Source organism: Lagenorhynchus albirostris, chromosome 11 (genome assembly GCF_949774975.1).
Source record: "Lagenorhynchus albirostris chromosome 11, mLagAlb1.1, whole genome shotgun sequence".
NCBI lineage: Eukaryota > Metazoa > Chordata > Mammalia > Artiodactyla > Delphinidae > Lagenorhynchus > Lagenorhynchus albirostris.
The window spans coordinates 97,161,667-97,182,884 of NC_083105.1; the positions used below are offsets into that span (position 1 = coordinate 97,161,667).

At 44.5% G+C, this 21,218-nt stretch overlaps 1 protein-coding gene across 3 annotated transcripts; it reads right to left on the reverse strand.

Annotated features, from left to right (window-relative positions):
- Window positions 1-6,227: 6,227 nt before the first annotated feature.
- LOC132529888 (solute carrier family 2, facilitated glucose transporter member 3) lies at window positions 6,228-18,885 on the reverse strand. 3 transcript variants are annotated; one of them, XM_060166964.1, is made up of 11 exons: window positions 18,738-18,869; window positions 18,535-18,617; window positions 17,063-17,155; window positions 16,361-16,521; window positions 15,270-15,510; window positions 14,656-14,818; window positions 14,184-14,371; window positions 11,328-11,432; window positions 10,857-10,958; window positions 10,042-10,245; window positions 6,228-9,497 (listed from the first exon to the last, which is right to left on the reverse strand). In XM_060166964.1, exons 4-11 carry the CDS (start codon window positions 16,405-16,407, stop codon window positions 9,285-9,287), a joined length of 1,263 nt encoding a protein of 420 aa, XP_060022947.1. In that variant the 5' UTR covers window positions 16,408-16,521; window positions 17,063-17,155; window positions 18,535-18,617; window positions 18,738-18,869; the 3' UTR covers window positions 6,228-9,284. The 3 variants fall into 3 exon arrangements, with proteins under 3 accessions (XP_060022947.1, XP_060022945.1, XP_060022946.1); XM_060166962.1 differs by lacking the exon at window positions 18,535-18,617 and having other exon boundaries at window positions 18,738-18,885; XM_060166963.1 differs by having other exon boundaries at window positions 18,535-18,872.
- Between the last annotated feature and the right edge of the window lie 2,333 nt (window positions 18,886-21,218).

Here is a 21,218-nt window from a genome sequence, read left to right on the forward strand (position 1 = left end):
CAGGGAGATCAGCTCAGTGCTTTGTGACTGCCTGGAGGGGTGGGATAGGGAGGGTGGGAGGGAGGGAGACGCAAGAGGGAAGAGATAGCGGATATATGTGTATGTATAACTGATGCACTTTGTTATAAAGCAGAAACTAACACACCATTGTAAAGCAATAAAAGTGTTAAAAATAAATAAATAAAAACTCATGTAACTCAATTAAACAGAAGCAAAGGACTTGAATAGACATTTCACCAAAGAAGATACAGAAATGGCCAATAAGCCCATAAAAAAGATGTTCAACAGCATTAGTCATTAAGGAAATGCAAATCAAAACCACTCTGAGATATCATTTCACACCCACTAGGATGCATAAAATCAACAAGTCAGATATTAATAAGTGTTGTTCAGAATGCAGGGAAATCAAATCCCTCACACACAGGACACAAATATCTACCCATTCAATTACATTGACTATCTGCATAATATTCTATTACAGGATGGTTCAAAATTTAGTTTTACCAGTTTCCTATCAGGACATTTAGGTTTTTTTTTTTTTTTTGCATACGCAGGCCTCTCACTGTTGTGGCCTCTCCCGTTGCAGAGCACAGGCTCCGGACGCGCAGGCTCATTGGCCATGGCTCACGGGCCCAGCCGCTCTGCGGCATGTGGGATCCTCTCGGACCGGGGCACGAACCCGTGTCCCCTGCATCAGCAGGCGGACTCTCAACCACTGCGCCACCAGAGAAGCCCTGCATTTAGGTTTTTATATGACTACTTATTCTCTTATTTTCCTTTTTGTTTTAATCTTTTTATTACACAGATTTATTTTTACATAATTTATATATTATAAGGTTCACCCATTGAAAGCGTACCATTCAATAATTCTTAGCATTTATACAGAGTTGTGGAACCAGATTATTAGATGAATAATCTAATTTTAGAGTGTTTCCATCACCCTAAAAAGAAACTTTGTACCCATTAGAAGTCATTTTTTATCTGTGTCCCCACCCCCCTTTGTTTTCCTCCCCTTAGTTCTAGGTCACCACTAAGCTACCATCTTTCTATAGATTTGCCTGTTCTGGAAATTTCATATAAATTGAGTCATATAATATGTGGTCTTTTGTGACTGGCTTTATACACGTGTGGTTTCAAGGGTCATCTATATTACAGCATGTATCAGTACTTCATTCCTTCTTGTGACTAAGTACTATTGCATTGTACGGATATACCACATTTGGTTTTCCGTTTATCTGTCAATGGATATCTGTCAATGGATATATGGTTTGCTTCCAGTTTGGGGTTAGTGTGAATTATGCTGCGACAAACGTGTGAACAAGTTTTTGTGTGGACAAGTTTTCATCTTTCATGGGTAATATATCTAGGAGTGGAAATGCTGGGTCATATAGTAACTATTTTCTTTATAAACTCTACTTATTTATTTTGTCTTGTTTCTTCTCCAAAACACATCTTTTTCAAAATATTCCTCCTCTGATATATACAAATGGTATGCAGATAAGGAAATACAAAGACCGAAAAAATGCTCAATCTCGTAGTAAAAATGTAAATTTAACATACAGGACTCGGGCTTCCCTGGTGGCACGGTGGTTAAAGAATCCGCCTGCTAATGCAGGGGACAAGGGTTCGAGCCTTGGTCCAGGAAGATCCCACGTGCCACGGAGCAACTAAGCCCATGCACCACAACTACTGAGCCTGTGCTCTAGAGCCCGTGCGACACAACTACTGAGCCCACCAGCCGCAACTACTGAAGCCCGCACGCCTAGAGCCTGTGCTCCCAACAAGAGAAGCCACCGCAATGAGGAGCCCGTGCACCGCAACGAAGACCCAACGCAGCTAAAAATAAATAAATAAAATAATAAATTTAAAAAAATAGAATAAAATACAGGACTCCTTTCTCACTTCAGGTTGATAAAGATGAAACGTTTCATAATAAAACGTTTTAGTAAAAGTGTATAAAAACTGGTACCCTGGGCTTCCCTGGTGGCGCAGTGGTTTAAAGTCCGCCTGCCGAGGCTGGGGACGCGGGTTGGTGCCCCGGTCCGGGAAGATCCCACATGCCGCGGAGCGGCTGGGCCCGTGAGCCATGACCGCTGCGCCTGCGCGTCCGGAGCCTGTGCTCCGCAACGGGAGAGGCCACAGCGGTGAGAGGCCCGCGTACCGCAAAAAAACAAAACAAAACAAAAACTGGTACCCTTATACCTTATTGGGTATTTAACTTTAGTCCAGTTCTGGAGCATATAGTCAAGAGACAGGGTGCCGGTTCCAGTTTTGACGATTCAATTTTTTAAAAGTGAGATTTGAATTTAATCTCTGAAACCTATGCCAACTCAGATGATTTAGTCATATCAATTAAGTCACAAAGCTTAGAGCAATCCAGAAAGGGTAGTTAAATTCTCTTCAGAATAAGAAAGGCGGGAAATACCTGCCTTTGAAGGTCTGCACTTCGCCAAGCGTGTCCTGCGTCTTAGCCGGAAATGGCTTCAGCCGCATGGAATCTAGCGGGCTGCTGGTGCCGCCCGAGCCTGCGCAGCGAAGGCTCGCGGGAGACCTGGCGCGGCCGAAGCCCCGCCTCCTGCAGCGTCCGCGGTTTGGTCCAGAGCCCGCCCAGCCTCCCGTGACTGCGGGGCGGAGGAGGGGGCGGGCGCAGGCGCAGGCCCTAGGCCAGCCCTGGAGCTGGAGCGGTGGGAGCGGAGGGAGGTGGACGACCGGCGGGACCCGCGGCTTCAGCGGTGCCGCCGCCACGGTGGCCCGCCCGGATCACGGACAGATGTTACTAGATTCGTTGGTGCCACTCTGGGACTTGACATCCAAGAGGGCGCGCGGTGAAGACCTAGAACGTAGAGCCAGAGCGGGCCGGCTCAGGCCTCACCTGGACCCTCGATCCAGACATCGTCCTGCAGCTCAGAGGCCTCAGGCGCAGAGGGGCTCCCTCTGCATCTCCCCCTGTCTCACTTGCTGGGTCCTGGGCAGGGGCCTCCAGCGCAAGCTCAGCTGGAGCCAGCCAGTTGGAACCTTGGCCAAATTTCTGAAGCAAACACTTTGGGACCCCCACACCTCCCCACCTCCTAAAATGGCACTTTGCAACTTGAATTGTATCTGAAGTTCAGAAGGCCCTGGGAGTTGTGGAAGAAGGAGACGCTGTCAATCAAGGACCGCTTCGGCCAGCCATCTAACATTAATTGTGCCAGTTATCGATTTACTGCCTCAGCTCCAAATTCGTCCTTCAAGACCTGTCTCGTGGGACTTCCCCGGTGGCTCAGTGGTTAAGAATCAGTCTGCCAAAGTAGGAGACACGGGTTCGAGCCCTGGTCCTTGAAGATCCCACATGCGGTAGAGCAACTAAGCCCGTTCACCACAACTATTGAAGCCCGCACGCTTAGAGCCCGTGCTCCGCAACAAGAGAAGCCACCGCGATGAGAAGCCCGCGCACCGCAACGAAGAGTAGCCCCTGATCTCAGCAAATAGAGAAAGCCCGTGTGCAGCAACAGAGACCCAATACAGCCAAAAAAGAAGACCTGTCTTGTGGTAATGCATGGAATTCCATTTATTTACTTACTTATTTCTTCATTCATTCATTCATGCTGCGCTGGGTCTCCGTTGATGCGCACAGGATTCCTCTAGTTGCGGCAAGCGGGGGCTACTCTTCGCTGTGGTGCGTGGGGCTTCTCATCACGGTGGCTTCTCTTGTTGCGGAGCACGGGCTCTAGGCGCACGGGCTTCAGTGGTTGCGGCGCGTGGGCTCAGTAGTTGTGGTGCAGGGGCCTAGTTGCTCCGTGGCATGGCACGTGGGATCTTCCAGGACCAGGGATAGAACTCATGTTCCCTGCACTGGCAGGCAGATTCTTAAACCACTGCACCACCAGGGAAGTCCCTGGGATTCCCTTTAGATCATCTCTTAGCGGGTTGAGTGCAATCAAGTTTTCTCAGTAGATGGTGCTAGAAGGATATTGTAGAGGGAAGTGGGCTTCTGCTGGTTCCAGCGGCTACACCACAGTTCAGCAGGGTGGATGAGCGAACATTTGGTGGTGTCCTGCCCCAGCCAAGCACGAAGAATGCAAGCACCCTCAGCCACCTCATGGCCCCGGCCCACGTCTGGCAGTGGCTATTCACCCCAGGCCCCAGGCCTCTCACCTATTGGAGAGTTGTCGACTGCTTGCCTGAGGAATGCACACCAGCTCTGGCCTGTGTAATCTAGCAAACTCCTCTGTTAGCCAGTAGACTGCTACTATGCCTTTTCCAGTGAGATCTGAACCTCAGCTTTGGGGAGGTGGCCTCCCAAAGTTGTCCTTCCTTGGATACTCTCCCTCAGCCCTGGGATACCATATTGAGTTCTCTTCCATCATTTTTAACTTGTTCTTATCGTAGCCTGATTTTTTTTTTTTTTATTTAAACTTTCCCTGTTTAAGTCAATGTGTGGTTTTGGTCTTCTTCTTTATGTTTTTAGTTGTAGAAGTTTTGGTATTCTGATAGGAGCCAGACTGATATACTTAATAAAAATCAATTATATGTCAGGCAGTGTTCTAGGCATAACAAGACAAGGTACTTGCTTTTATGGAGCTTATCCTCTGCAGAGATTAACTAAACCCTAATCCACAAAGTAGACTCAGCCATACAAAATTCTGAGGCAGAATATTCCAAGCACGAGAGGATACATGTCAAGAACCTGAGTGATCATGAACTTGATGTACATGAGAACTAGAAAGACCAGTGGGGCTAAACTTCAGTGAGCAAAGAAAGTAACAAGAGCAAATCCTTTAGGCAAGGAAAGCAGAATTTAGTGTCAGGACAGTTATGAGAATGAATGCAAGCAGATACAAAAAGCTACACCAGGGTCATAAGAGTAAACTAGGCCATATGGTCACCCAGTTTATAGGCCACAGCAAAGAAGTCTGGGTACTATTTTTTTTTTTTGCTTTTTTGTTACTCAAAAATCTCCATTTTTATTTCATTTATTTACTTATTTTTATTTTTTTGCCGCACCGTGTGGCTCGTGGGATCTCAGTTCCCCAACCAGGAATCAAACCCAGGCCTCTGCAATGAAAGCGCCAAATCCTAACAGCTAGACCACCAGGGAATTCCACCCCCAACAACAAAAAAAATCTCCATTTTAAAATTTAGCTCTCTGACTCTGTTCTTTTGCCTTCAACACTCTTGATTTTCTGCCCAATAAGGAAAGCATGCTTGATCCTGTCATGGACACATTTACCTCCCATGGACCCACCACAGGTCCTGCTGACATGCTTATTTATCTATCTATCTATTTATTTATTTATTTATGGCTGCGTTGGGTCTTTGTTGCTAAGCAGGGGCTTTCTCTAGTTGTGGCGAGCGGGGGCTACTCCTTGTAGTGGTGCGCGGGCTTCTCATTGCAGTGGCCTCTCCCGTTGCACAGCACAGGCTCTAGGCACGCAGCCTTCAGTAGTTGTGGCACACGGGCTTAGCTGCTCCGTGGCATGCGGGATCTTCCCGGACCAGGGCTCGAACCCCTGTCCCCTGCACTGGCAAGCGGATTCCCAACCACTGCACCCCAAGGGAAGCCCCTGACATGCTTTCTCATTTTAGACAACCTTATAAAAAGTTTAGGTCTCACAGCACGAGCCCCTCAAAGTCAGCCTGGGCACACACTATATGTAGGTTTTGGGGTTCCAGATGGCCTAGTTTTGTTAGAGGCTGTTGTAGGACAGTCTAGGACGTACCTCAAACGCTGGGCCATTCTGCATGCCTCTAGATACCATCCCCTGGATACTATTTTAAGTGGAACTGGAAGGCTTTGGGCAGCGAGTGACATGATCTGATTTTAAAAGATCACTCTGATCATGTGAAGAATGAATTATAAGGAAGCAAAGGTGGAAAAAGGGAGCCAAGGCAACCACAATTTTGGGGAATACGGTGCACTCACTGGGGCTCTTTCAGGATAGCCAGGGTGTTTCATCCTTTCATCCCCTCTAACACACAGAGTACCACAGTGTAAGGACTATGTTGGGGGTAAAGAAGCCTTTATGGAGCTCCTGCCTGGGCTAGTAGAAATATCTGTAGTAAATGAATGGAAACTAGGGAAGGGAGTGTCAGAACTACATGAAAGGAAAGCATGGAGGTGTGGAGTGCCTGTAGTGGGTATGAGGCGTTATTTTCTGTTTTCTAATTATTTATTTATAACTAATTTTATTTTTATTTTTTATAACTCATAGCACTCTTATTTACAAAACAGAAACAGACTCACAGACTTCGAAAACAAATTTATGGTTACCAAAAGGGAAAGGTGGCGGGGAGGGGGACAAATGACGAGCTTGGGATGAACATACACACACTACTGTATATAAAATAGATAATCAACAAGGACCTACCGTTGAGCACAGGGAGCTCTACTCAATATTCTGCGATAACCTATATGGCAAAATAATCTGAAAAAGAATGGGGATATATATATATAGAGAGAGAGAATACATATGTATAACTGAATCACTTTACTGTACACCTGAAACTAACACAACATTGTTAATCAACAATACTCCAATATAAAATAAAAATTAAACAAAAAAAGAAAGAAATGGTGAATCGAAACGAAAGGTAGCAGGAACCTTGCCCCTGGAGGGGTTGTTAAGCCAGGGGACTGTTTTTCCTGTAGCCGACTGGAAGCTATTGAAGAATTTTTAAGCAGGACAGTGATTTAAATGTATATGTATATGTCATATGGATGCCCTGACATCAGTGTAGGATGAATTTTAGAGATTGAAGACTGGAGGAGAAAGGAAATAGGTAGGAGCATAAGAGAAAAATCAGAAGAATTCTCACTGGGGAAAGCAAGCAACATAATTTATTAAGTATGCAAGGCAATGCGCTAAGGCTTTTCCATTTCATCTGCATAATAAACAAGTATTGCTATTTTCATTTGTACGAGACTCTTGTAGAAGAAACTTACTTAAGGTTACAACAGGTACTGGGTGGCCACATTGGGATTAAAGCTGATTTTGTTGTCACAGGAAGGACCGAAACAAAACAAAAAAGCCAAGCCTGTGATGTTATATATACATTCAGAATTTTTATTTCAAAACAAAGAACCATAGTAACAATAATAGAAAATCCGTTTGGAAATTATTCACAATCTGGTCACTGAGAAATGGGAAGACCTCCACACTGCATGACTGCCGAGCCACTGGTTCTGAGGAGCCAGAGTGGAGGTGCAGTTAGAGGAAACTCAGCCGTTCCAGCAGAGCCCCACCCCACGGCTCTGTGAGTTTTTATCCAAAGGCTCAAGGACCAGAGGGAATGGTGAGAACTTAGAACCAAAATCCTGGCAACAGGCAAGGGTTTGGCTAAGGGGCCTGAAATATGTAAGCACCAAAGAGGGAGAGGGAGATCAAGCAACATATGAAAAAGGGAAGAAGGGCCCAATCTCCATTTCTAAAAATACTGGGTAACTGGATGGGCGTGGAGGTGTCCATGGCCTCTGGCAAGTGTAGACCCCTCCATCTCACCTAACTCTCTGAACCGCCCCGAATTTAGAAGCTTCAGTTTGTTTCTTACTGCCTTCAAGGAATGCCTCCCTCTCCCCTGTGACTCCCCTCCAGCACCCCCCAGAGGCACCGAGTCCCGGAGCATGGAGTGAGTCCTCCACTCTCAGTCTCAAAATTTAGGGAGTTCTCCCCTTCCTCTCCAAAAAGGAAAGGCAGCCAGGTAAGACTGAACTCTAAAGTTTGAAAGAAAACCATAGATTCAAATTCTACCCAGCAGAGGCAGTGCTATCGACATTCTATCCAAAAGGGGGCCTTAGGAACATAGAGGAAACAAGTTACCCATAAACTACTTCCACCCAGAGCAAGGTGACAGTGCACATACACTCACGCTCAAGTGTGGGCTCCACTGCACATCCACGCATACTGTCAAGTGTGGTCTGTGGGAAGGTTCAAGTCCCTGGAAGGACACTTGACATAATACTATGGTAACATGGTAACAAGGGTAACTTGACATGGTAACAGACATAAATGAGCATGAGATGACCCTAATGTAACAACATACTTCAACTGGATAATAATCTTTCTGGAAAAATCCTCTCCCAGAGCTGAGGTTACAAATTCCAAGGTAGCTATGCACATCTCTGAATTCTTTTAAAGCTATGGCTTAAAACAAAATAAAAATCAACATCTAAAATCTTCTAAAGAACAAACTGAAGAAATAACAAACCTCTACCAAGAACCAATATTTTGGCTTGTTCATTTGGAAGGCTCTCCCACCAGATGATAGGAGTATTAAAAAAAAAAAAAAGTGAGTTCACTACAAAGAGGCCGTTTGGTCCAGTGAGGGGAGAGAGGATTTCTAGAAATAACCATCCCTTCTCTGGACTCCATCCAAAATTAGAACCCATCAACTACCATTAACTACAATGCCCATCTTAGTGATAATCCTAGATTTCAAGTAATACTACATATAATCTTAAACAAAGGAAAAAGTTCCAAAGGAACTAATAGCTTCTTCATACAGGCACATGACTTTTCTGAGATTTGAGTTTTCACCTGAAGGACAGAAATTGTTAAGAGGCAACGTGCAAACCTCACACACCACGTCATACACCCTCCAACAATGCATCACATTTCTCCCTGAATTTGTCCCTTCTTATTGCACCCTAACCTCTTCGGTATTAAATCTTCCACCCCATAACCTCTTTTTTTTTTTTCCCCCCATAACCTCTTTAAGCACCTCCCTCTAACCTCAATTTCCTCATGCTTTTATTATTTGGTAAAATTACTTTATACTTACAAAAATAAATATTTATGCAATAAAACCAGAAGATCAAATAAATAAAACTCAAGTTAGTTTGCTCTGCAGAGCCGTATGGAAGTGAGGAAGACGGTCTTATGGAATCCCTCTCTGCCCTCCACATTCTTACGTGTATCTGCTTCCTGGTAAGTCGAAGTCGGAGGAACTGCAGCCTCATGCCCACTCCCCTAGATGCCCTCGAGAGGCAATAGTAGAGCCTAAGGGAGCAGGAGCTGGCAGAGTTGTCATATGCCAAGCAGCCAATCCCTCCTGAAATGAAGGCAGGTTCCCTTGGTCTCTCCTGAACAGAAGAGATTGTCCAAGAAATGAAAATTTTAAAAGCCTTTGAAGATAACAACTAACCCCAGCATTGGGATCCTCTGAGCGCCCAAGGGTGTGTGGGATGAGAAAAGAATTGAGTAGCAGCATTCAGAAACGGTCCTGGGTTACAACCTGATGAGGTCTCTCCCCTGCTTAGGGAGAGGTTGCTTTTTCATGACAGGAGGGAGGTGGGAAGGAGGCACTGCTTAGACGTTGGTGTCCTTCGTGGGCTGGATGCTGTTCATCTCCACGATGGGACCTTTCTCACCTCGGTTACCCGCCGGCACCGGCCCTTCAAAGGCTCGTGTAATTTCCTCAAAAGTCCTGCCACGAGTCTCAGGGACTTTGAAGAAGGTGAAGACCCAGAAGATGACAAGGAAACCCGTGAAGATAATGAAAACGTAGGCTCCTAAATAGAACTAGGGAAAGGCCACAAAACAAGGAGAGTCGGTGTCAAAATCTGGTTGCTGATAAACTCCAGTTTCCCTCGCAATCGTTATTTCCAATGGGCCTGAAGCCATAACCCTTCTAAGACTTCATGAAGACAGTAAGGTTTCTTCAGAGACTTGTTTATGATTTCATTGGTAGCTTACTATATTTCTCTGCAATTTTTTGTCATTCCTTTTCCGAGTCATTGAAGTTAGCCGTTTCCAAATACCTATTGAGTTATTTTAGGCCTTCTGATTATGAGTTTTAAGATCTGGGTTTCTGAAAGACTCATGGGAACTGGGAATGCCTTCTAGATGTCCACGGCTGGTTCCTTTACTTAACAAATCAGCTCTAGGCCATCTTATAATAGGACCCACCTCATCATCAACATCATAAAGCCATTAAGGCTAAGCCAGATGATGGATTTTAAATACTGGTTTGGAATCCTAAGGCTTATTATTACCATTCTGTTTCTAGGCAGAACTATGTATTCGCTGGTCTCGAGATGGGCTGGGTGAGTTTTAGGTTACTTACTGCAGCTGAGGGGAAGAGCAGTCCAACCAAGAAGTTGGAGGTCCAGTTGGAACAGCCAGCCACTGCCATGGCAGCCGGGCGGGGTCCCTGGCTGAAGAGTTCAGCCACAATAAACCAGGGGATGGGGCCTGGGCCAATTTCAAAGAAGGCCACGAAGAGTAAGATGGCCCCAATACAGATAAAGCTCATCCAACCGTAATTATCCTACGAGAAGGGAACAAAGGAAAATTAGTATCTGAGAAAGCAGGCCCCAGGCAGCATCCAGCTCCCCAGAGATGAGCACTGACTGATAATGAAAAGTTCCTTCCGTCCCGCGGTATAAAGGAGTTACTGGACCTAGAAGCCTTAGGTCCTTGTTTTTTTCTTCTTTTTTTGTTTTGGCCTCACCATACGGCATGGGGTATCTTAGTTCCCCCACCAGGGATTGAACCCGTGCCCCCTGCACTGAGAGTGCAGAGTCTTAACCACTGGACCGCCAGGGAAGTCCTAGAAGCCTCGGGTCTTTGAAACCTAGCAGTGTGATCACAAGTGTCATTCTGCACTGAGACCATCTTATGAGCTGTAAAAGGGGAATAATGACCTCAAGGTTTCTTTAAGAATTAGATGAGATAATGTATTTTACAAACTATATGTTATATAGATATAGGGATTATAGCAATTTAATCATCTATCTCTGCTAATCCACTTGTCTTAAAACTCTGGGCATGTTGCCTCTCCCAAATGTCATTTGTATGATCTCCAAACCTCAACTACCCACCCCCTCACCTTTCCGCACCACCCCCTTCCCACCCCCTTCCTTCGCAAAGAAGACTCACCTTTAATAACAAAGAAATCGTCATGAGGACGGAACAAAAAGCCATCCCTCCGAGGCCTATCAGGTGTAGCGTCCTCCTCCCTGCCTTTTCTACCAGGAACACCTAAAAGAATAAAAAAGAAATATCTGCATTCCCTTTCATGAAAACAACTATATGAGCTCTGGAACCTGCCTGACGAACAGCAGGCTACCTGCTATAGTTACACTTGCTCTCTTCCAGCGTCAAGTTAAAAGCACCCTACAGAATCCCCTCTATACTTCCTCTTGCCCATCCATTCCCTATGTGTTTGAAGAGTGAAGACTGTCTTGCCCATTACCCATTCAATAGCCCTTTTCCCCCAAAAGGAATTAAAGGAGAAAAAGTTTAACTAAATGACGGAAGGGGGGTGTGGAAGGACATGCAACCCATCCTTGAACGTGTGTAGCAAGAATTCTTCTCCCACCTCAACAATGATCAAAACATCCAACTTACAGAAACCACAGTGAAGATGGTATTAACCACGCCTGCACCAATAGTGGCGTAGATCGGCTCCTTGACACCTGCATCTTGGAAGATTCCTGTCGAGTAATAGAACACCTAACAGGGAACAAAAGATGCAACTGTGAAATACAATTGTGCATAGCAGTTACATGGAACCCTCCAAAAAACAACTCAGAAAAGTCCCAGAAGTTAAGGAGTACTTCCCAGGGATTTTGTTCAATCACGGTATCTTTTCCGCAAACAATGATCTTCTGTTATCTTATCTCTATTCTCTTCTTCAGTCGTCTTCAATTCTAGCTACTTATTTCCACTTTTTTTTCCTTCTAACTGTGCTTCTTCTTACTGCTCCATTTAGCCTCTTCCTTAAGTTTACTTTAGTAACTTACATATAAAGGCTTAAGTCCCTTTAAGTTTTTCAATTACACTTTTCCAATAGACTTACTCCAACTCCCACCCCGACCAACAATGACAGGCATTGATGTCTCCACTTGATAGTGAAGAAACTGAAGAGTAACCTCAGCCTGATCATGATTTAGAAGCAGAACTTGGGCTGGAATTCCAGGGACTAGGTCTTTGCAAGTGTTTTACAAACTAACACCAGCTATTATTTTAATTGAATAGACACTATTAAATAAACTACAATTTAATGTATACTATTTTTATTATTTGCTCAACACTGTGCTAATACGTAGGGCTGCTGCAACTACCACAGCTAAAGAGATGTCAAAACACTGGTCTCAGACCTCAAGATAACAAGGGAACAGGATCTAGATGGCTCAGTCCCTCAGGTTTGGTTTAGGGGTTTATGATTTCACCCAGAGTACCTGCCCTCGTAGCAGCCAGTATTCATCAGACTTTTTGATGAACATATGCTTCGACAATGGGAGTGACCGTCTCCAGAAACAAGTCTTCAAATCCCTACAACCTAAGATAGAAACTATGTATATTTTCCAAAATAAGATTCAGGCTGAGCTCTTGGAAACTGAGATATGGGGTGTCATCCTCATTGAAAACTGCTGCTCTAGGAGAGAAGCATGGAATTAAAAAAAAAAAAAAATCGAAGAATATTTAATAATATAAAGCTTGTGAGGAAAGACGTTTGAACAGTTAAAACCAGAGATGAACAGCTATGCCAATTCTCTTCCTTATATAAAAGCTCACATGTCAAAAACCTAACACGTTATATGCTCATCTCAAGCAAACTTCTTACAGTAAAATCTTGCTGCCTGGCGCCATGGAGCTAGGCCACATCATCTTACCTGAAGGCAGTTTACTCTGCTGGGTAAACACTATCCAGCCTCTTACCCCCTCTGCCTTTAAGGGAAATTAGAAAACATCCTTTGTTCAAAGGTAGGTTGGAAAACTGACTTTCACACACCATTTCCTGAAAGGACGGAGATAGGGGCTGGGCGATGGGTAGGTCCTACCAGCAGAGCACTCATCTATCATTTGTAACTTTCCCGGGGTGGTCTTTTTCTGATCCTGTTTTGCAGGGCTTCGACTCGGGGGAGGCAAGCAGGCGCCTGGGGTATAGAATTGAAGAAGGCGGTCCTTCTCAGGACACGTCTTGTATCTGGACACCTCACTCTAGTCCCAGCCTCGCTGTTCTGGAAAGTCTTGAGAGTATATTTGAATTACAGTGGTTTTTCAAATGTGGAAATTGGAGATTGATATCCATCAAAACCACCTGAGAGGCTTTTTCAAACTATCTTTCCTCCCAAGGTCTGATATGACAGCCTCTGAGTCCTCAGGAGATGCACTGCGATTTCAAACACAAGTATCCTTGTGGTGCGTTAGGCAGAAAAGGCTAAGGAGAAACTTTGTATTTTGAGTTATCATGTGTTTTGCAAAACGCTTTGTCACAAAACGATTTGATCACACTGATCACATTACGATGGGAAACCCTCAGGGCGTGAACCAGTACTTAGAAGGGGGACAGGGGTGGGTGTTCTTCATATCCAAATATTTTATCTGCAGAAGGATAGGTGTAGGAATACCCTCTCTGCCCACAACCAAAACTCAAGAGCAGAAGCTGATTTTTGCATAGAACACAATGGCTACCTGCCCACTGCTAGCTTGCATTTTGCCTCACACTTAACTATCATAGTCACTATTCTAAGTTGTAAAAAATATAGAGAATGATAAGCCCAGCTCACTCTGGGGTTGCCTGTGTGCCCACACACCTCCTAATTGCTCCCCAGGGCTTTACACTGATTTTAAATTGTACAGTCCTGGGAAAAAACCCAAGGTATATCAACTCTCAGATCTGCTTTGATTATATGGCTTACGTTATCACTGATAACATCATGTAATAAGACAGATCAGAGATAAAGAGGACTGAAAATTTTTAAAATGAGTGGTCAAAGAAAGAGGATTAATAAAAATTGACAAATTGTGATACTCTGTATATTAAAAACAAAATCTGGAAGAGGACAAACGTTAACTATAAGTTCCAAGGCTAAGGGTGACAAACTTTTAGCTGATTCTCTCATCTTCCCACATGGAAAACATGTACTATAGATAATTTTAAGAAATAGGAATTCCCTGGCAGTCCAGTGGTTAGGGCTCCATGCTTCCACTACAAGGGGCATGGGTTTGATCCCTGGTTGGGGAACTAAGATCCAACCAAAAAAATTTAAAAATAAACAAATAAAAATGAAAAAATTAAAAAAAAAAAACGAAATGGAAACCTGGGTAAAGAGCATGTTTTGAGAGGCTGCTCTGTGGCAAGCATTGTGAGGGACCCCTGGATATAAAAGAAGGTGAGCAACCAATGCTATTCACCTCTGGTCAGGTGTTTTAAGTGGAATATTGTAGGACACGTTTGACAGACAAGTGGGCACTCACAGCGTTGATCCCCGAGAGCTGCTGAGAGAGCTGGAGCATGATGGAGATGAGGATGGGCTGTCGGTAGCTGGGGGCTCGGAAGAGTTCCACCACAGTGACTTTTTTTTCCTGTGCCATCCTTATACTCTCATCTTTCATCTCCTGGATGTCCTGAGCCACATCCTGGGTGCCCCACAATCGCTGGAGAACTGGTGAAAAGCATGAAGAGGAAAGGTTAATGGTAAGGCGCTGTCCCGAATTCTTTTTCCCCATGAGACGGATGGGAAGAAGCCGCCCAGATGAGCCCTGCATCTGGCGGCTCAACCAGCATCTGGCTTTAACTCGCCTTCTCACCCCATCCTTCAGGGGCTGCAAGTTTCTGACTTAAGCATAATCAGACAGGGAAAGATGACGAAAACCAGATCCAATGTCCTCATCCTAAAACAAACCACAAGCCTAAGGTTCCTACAGTGAAGGCGTGAAGGGTACTCACTCTCCTTAGCGCTCTCCTCTTCCTTTCTGTTAATGAGCAAGAATCTAGGACTTTCAGGGCAAAATGGAAGGGCAGCACATTGGAGGATGGCTGGGATGATGGTGAAGCCCAAGAGCAGCGGCCAGAGCTCTTTAGTCCCCAAGATGTTTTTTAGACCAAAGATCTAGAAACCAGACAAAGACAATACTATAAATTCCATACTGTACAGGCTACAAGTTGATTTTAAAAAAATGTTCAGAAGATCATCTGTTCTTTCATCACGGGAAAAGATAGTCTCTTCTACTTTTTCTACCCTGCCTGCTTCCTTAGCTGTCTGTGAACTATAGTAATATTAATTAATGTCTGAAACATATATAGTTGAATGTGTGCCAGACGTTCTTTTTTTCAATTGAAGTATAGTTATTTACAATGTTGTGTTAATTACCGCTGTACAGCACAGTGATTCGGTTATGCATATATATATATATATTTAAAGAAATATATATTCTTTTCCATTATGGTTTATCATAGGATATTGAAGACAGTTCTCTGTGCCAGGCATTCTCTTGACTGTCTTCTCTATGTAAATTCATTTAATGAGTTGTGAAACTAACACTCAGTAAGTTCTAGAGTACCTGGGCCACCAGAATCCCAATAACGATGCCCAGCTGGTTGAGAGTGCCAAAGGCCCCCCGCAGGGCCGTGGGAGATATCTCTCCAATGTACATGGGCACGAATCCTGTGCAGAGTCCACAGAAGAGGCCAATAACCAGTCGGCCCAGGATCAGCATTTCAAATGACTCCGCTATTTTGCAGAACCCCATAAGGCAGCCACCAGTGATGGCCAACAGGTTGACAATAAGCATTGAATTGCGCCTGAAAGATTAAACAAAAACAAGTGAAGTTAGCAAAACAGACCTGATCCCCCCCTTCTTTCCTAATCATTCTACTCTTCTCCAGGCTCACATATCTTTTGGTCTAATTTTTCCACTTTCTAGTATCAGAACATATCTGGTTGGGATAATCAAGATCAATGGTTCTTACACCTCAGTATGCATAACACTCACCTAAAGAATTTGTTCAAGATTCTCCCCTCTACGTCCTAGCTGTAGGCTAGAATTTTAGCAAGCACTTTAAGGCCAGTTGTTCTCAAAGTGGTCCACAAACTAACAGCATCAGCTAGAAATTTGCTAGAAATTAAAATTATCCCACCCTACCCCAGAGTAATTATTAGGCCTGAATCTGGGTTGGAGCCCAGCAATCTGTGGGACTAGTTTTCCCTTGATGGGAATTTGAGGTTCTCTCATTCAAATGCATCTTCACCTCCCTGCTCTAAGCCTCAATTCTTGTCCTCAATGCAACCAGTATAGACCCCTTCCTTGCCCAGCTTCTGATCAAGACCTGCCAAACTGGGACTTCCCTGGTGGCGCAGTGGTTAAGAATCCGCCTGCCAATGCAGGGAGCACAGGTTCAAGCCCTGGTCTGGGAGGATTCCACATGCCACGGAGCACCTAAGCCCGTGCACCACAACTACTGAAGCCCGCACGCCACAGCTACTGAAGCCCACGCACCTAGAGCCTGAGCTCTGCAACAAAAGAAGCCACTGCAGTGAGAAGCGCGCGCACAGCAACGAAGAGTAGCCCTCGCTCACCACAACTAGAGAAAGCCTGCGTGCAGCAACCAAAACCCAACTCAGCCAAAAAAAAAAAAAAAAAAGTATTAATACCTGCCAAACCGGTTGACAAAGAGTCCAACAGAAAAGGAGCCAACCATACCACCAACGGAGAAGATGGCCACAGACAAGGACCACAGGGACGTGAGTACCACCTCAGAGGGAGGGTTTTTGAACCTCTCTTGCAAAGTGTAATTGAGATAGTCCTTTATGATCTGCAAATTAAAATGGTTGGTGGGAGAAGAGACGGTTACAACTGGAAGAGAAAAGAAACAAATATTGGGGATCTTCCCCTCCCTACGAGAACAGCATTACAGTTACTTTCTAGGTAGCGGATCAAGGGAATAAATAGATGGCAATGGATGAGACAGGTAACACTGGAGTTAATGTTACCGGCTCTGAAAAGAATAATTTTTTATTTGTCCTGAAAATTCCAGTAGGTAGTAGTACTGATGTACTCTTGTTTGGTGACTATCCCAGCCACCCTCCCACCCTGAGACTTTGTAACTAACCCCTAAGAGATAATAAAGGAAGTGTGTCACCGTAGGGTGAGAGGAAGAATGGGTACAGTCCAGGGTACAGGGAGCCCCTGAGCCTTTTGCTTTGATCAATGATTCAAATAGACCCCCACCAATATCATTCCCCCTCTAGGTCTTAGCCAAGCTACCTACCAAGTGTGTCTAAACTTGTTAATTCTGGAAACACTATCTAAAGGAATAATTATCCTATTCCAAACTCTAGCTGCCTGGCACTCACCTCCTCAGGAGCATTGATGACTCCAGTGTTGTAGCCAAACTGGAAAGAGCCTATTGTAGCAATCGTGATGGCAAAGATCAGAGGGGCGGTGACCTGGGGGGGGGGAGGGAGGAGAGAAGAAACAGTCAAAACACTTGATGGATGGTTGCCTCTTATTAAGAAGATGTATATATCAGAAGAACTCAGCCTGTGAGCGGTATGAAAACAACAAAAACTTAACGATTTAGGTAATGAATGAGGAACACGAAAGAACTGAAGAGCTTATCTGGAAATACATGGGTGAGCATGCAGAGTAAACTTGGGGAAAGTGGCAAGAGAATTTGAGAAAAGGGAGAAGTTAAGATAACTAGGTTAGTCGGTTTGGAAGCATTCAGAAAACAGCCCCAGGTAAGAGCAAGCATAGAACTGTGCTCAGGAATAGAAAAAATTGTGAGGGCACAGTAAAATGCCTTAGGATTGCTAAGAACAATTGACTCTGGAAACAGCTAGATCCAGCGTATGCTCACCCGTACCCCAGATTCCACAGAAGCCCGAGTACTGGTGGTGTGTCGTCATCACCAGGCTGGTCTTAACTGCATCACGTAATCTACAGGATCAACCTACTGTATCCTTGGTCCCATCTGAAATTCTTCCCGTTCACTTAATAATGTACTGTTATCCCCCACCCACCCACCAGGGGGCGAGCACAAGCTCACGCCCAACCCCAGATGGAGACATTTTGTGAGGGGCTGTGCAGTAATCCACCCAGTCATCACTCACCTTGCTGGGAATAATTCCAGTGGGCGTGATCTTACTTTCCACCTCAAGGTAGCTCACTTTTTACGCCTGAGAACCCCCACCCCTCCTCACCTTAAACTCCTTCCCTCTCAGGTCAGACAGTGGCAGGCCAGGAGTTTCAGTTCCCCAAATTGACCTTGCCTCCCAGGCATCTAGTACCCCTGAAGCCCCGCCAGGGCACCGCGTTCTGTTTAATCCTCTCCTTTTAGTAAAAACCTCTTCTTTTTCTCTCATCATTTACTATTCTTGAGGGCCTTCCCACTTTTTCATCCCTTCTCTTCTTTTATTTTCAAGTAAGTTACCTTAGTGAATGAAAATACCTTTCTCCCTACAAATACTGCATCCATAACACAATAATACATTAAAATATTGTGCACTCACAATCGACCACAACAGGAAGGACAACTGGAATTCTCTCTCCTTAGTATCCAGGGAATCCCATAGGTCATAGAACAGATGGCTGGACACCGACCCAGGCCCCAAAACAAATCCCAGGTCCTTTCAAGGTCTAAGGCGTCCAGAGAAATCCTCTTGCTGGTTCTCAGACCCACACTCGTAATCAACACAACCAAGCAGCCCCTGATCCCCTGAACACTCAACCGGTTTCATCCTCACATTCTCAGTAGCCCGTAATTGTATTAAAGAAAAAAAAAAAAAGAGAAACAAACACAATTTCTCCAGGTGACTTTCCCTACCACAGGAAGGTGAATCAAACAGGGATAAATCCTTTATAGGAAATGACATCCAAAGAGAACTGGTGGAACTGTGGCACTGCAGGCTGGGGAAGAAATGGAAAGGCTCTAAGATGGCTAGGAAGAGAGCACAGCCATCACCATTAAGGCTTGCCTTTCGGAGCGTACCCCAAACAAGCAAAAACCAGTAACTGTATCGTTCTTACCTTCGCTGTCCCCATGGCCCTAAATTAATTCCTTTCAATCTTCAATAAAGATCTGGAAGTGGGATTCCAGAGACCCCTCTTCCAGCCAACAAAACCTCCAAAATGTCCTTCTCAGCAGCAAGTTTTCAGGCAGGTCCTCGGTACCGCTCCAACGTCTCCTCACGCACCCTTAGGATGGGCACCTACTTATAAGCTCCGCAAAGGGCGGAGCCTGGGCGACAAGCCCCCAGCCCCACCCCGCCCCCGCCCCCAGTGATCTCCGGACCTCCCGGAATTTTGTGACCTCAAGCTCTGCCCCCACCCTAGACCACACCCCCCCATCTCTTTAAAACCACATCCTCCACCCTCCCTTACTCCGTGGTTTTTTTTTTTTTTTTTCGAAGCTCGTCCTCCTTTCCTCTTCTAAGAGCAGCTACAGCCTCTTAGTTTCACAGACAAAAATGCTACCAGAAAAGCCTGGAGGGAGGGCAGATACACTTTATTTTTTGCTCTCGCAAGTGCTCAGAACTGAATCAATCCGTAAAGAGATGAGGATAAGCGCTATCTATATAAGGAAAGTCGAGTGGGTGCTACTATATGAGAGTTAACGTTGGTTGACGGAGTGTAAACTGAAACTATTCCTAATCCTATGAATTTATCAGCTGCTCTTTGATTGTAGGCTGTGTCTACAATCTTGAAGGGGAGGGAAGGACAGTCTGAGAGAAGGAAAGCGAGTGAAGGAAGAATTGGAAGAATTTTTGGCTCTACTTGTCCTCTGATGAGCATACTGTCTCCTGGGAGAAAACCTGAGTGTCTAGGAGCCAAACCAACTCTCCTGGGCAGCAGAAAGGAGAGAATCAGCTGCCCATGGGACACAATCCAAACTCCTGAAAATACGGCATTCACCAACGCCCCACCCATTCTGAATTCTACCCATTCTGCAGTATTTTGCCTCTAGTCTCGGGTTTACAGTACCTAGAGAGAGGGAAATGATCAAATTCCGTTCAACAGGTATTTGCGGAGCACATACTACCCATCAGACGGATTCATCAGTATATGGGACACAAAAGTCCTGGCCCTCAAGGAATTTATGGTGCTTCCCTTCTGCCACTTAAAACATTAAAAAGGGACGAGGCCAACTGATTCTTACACAACTGGAGTTAATTAGCAATATCCTATTCCTTCTGGGCTGTGAATTTCTTGAAAGAAAAGGGTGAGATAAATATCTGATTTCTAAGCCATACAAGCAAAGCGAGCAAGATTGAGTAGGAAAGACAGGTAAGTAAACTGTGAGCACAGGAAGATGAAGGAAAATAAAAGGAGAGAGAAGTGCTCCCGTGTGAGAGTTAACGAAGGAGGACGAGTTCGTCGTAGGTAGAGCTGGGTGGCTTTGCTGGGGGGAAACATCAGTAGTCAAATTCCTAATGCCTGTTAATCTGTAGCCTAGCAGGCCCTGCAGGGGAAGGGCGGGTGGGGTGCGACAAGCCGGTAAAGAGGTAGAATTATGCGAGAGGAGCCACTGAAGAAAGTGCACCTTCCCTTGGGGTTTTGGTTGGGAGCCTGGAATTCAAACTGGTAGTACTGGACCTGAAACAGACCACATCGTGTGGTCTTTCCTGAAATGAGGATTTTTTAAAAAAAAACTGAAGTATAACTGACTTACATTATCATATTAGTTTTAGGTGCACAACATACTGATTCGGTATTTTTATACATTACAAAACGAAACCACTAAATGAGGATACTTTCTACATCTCATTGTTAGCTGAGAGAACTGGCGATGAGTGAAACGTGACAACCAAAAAAACCTTCCCTGAGGTCATTCCTCCCCTCCCCCTCTCTCCCAATCTTCCAGGAAACCCTGAGCCTAGAGGCCCCTTTAGTTACCACAGCAACTGAATTTAGCAGCCAAAGGACAAAATATCCTGTATGGCGTCGCTGCCAATAAACATTCAATCTGAGTCATTTATGTAATATTAAGTTTTCTGAGTGGCCGCATTAAAATTTTTAAAAGAAAAACATAGGAAACAAGAATAATTAATTTTAATAATTATTTTATTTGACCTGATATAGCCAAAATAATACTATTTGAGTTTGATTAAATTACAATTGATTTATAAATATATTAAACTATAATTGATTAAATTATAATCAATTTAAAAATTATTAAGATAGTTTACTTTTTTCCTACTAAGTCTTTGAAATCCCGTGTGTATCTTACATCCCCACTTAGACTCTGTTTTCTACAGCTAAAGTAATATGTCGTTCTAATCAAAACAACGAAGTTGTGTTTAACGGGAAAATATTTTAAATGAACTAAAATTAGCAATTCGGTTCCTCAGTCCCACCAGCCACATAAGTTCTCAGCAGCCCCAGGAGGCTGGAGGCTGGACCCTGAAGCCTCACAGCGACATGTGCCCACGCGAGTCTTTTCTCCATTCTTTGACTTTTATTTATTATTTGTCTCACAATGTCATTCTTCTTCTTCTTTTTTTTTTGTCC

What these genes read in the sequence shown, in the direction of transcription:
- LOC132529888 (XM_060166962.1), bottom strand. An exon ending in TTTGTCAACCGGTTTGGCAG is followed by an intron (nt 15,511 to 16,360) that starts GTATTAATACTT and finishes TTAATCTTTCAG; the next exon opens with GCGCAATTCAATGCTTATTG. An exon ending in CGATTTCTTTGTTATTAAAG is followed by an intron (nt 10,246 to 10,856) that starts GTGAGTCTTCTT and finishes CCCTTCTCGTAG; the next exon opens with GATAATTACGGTTGGATGAG.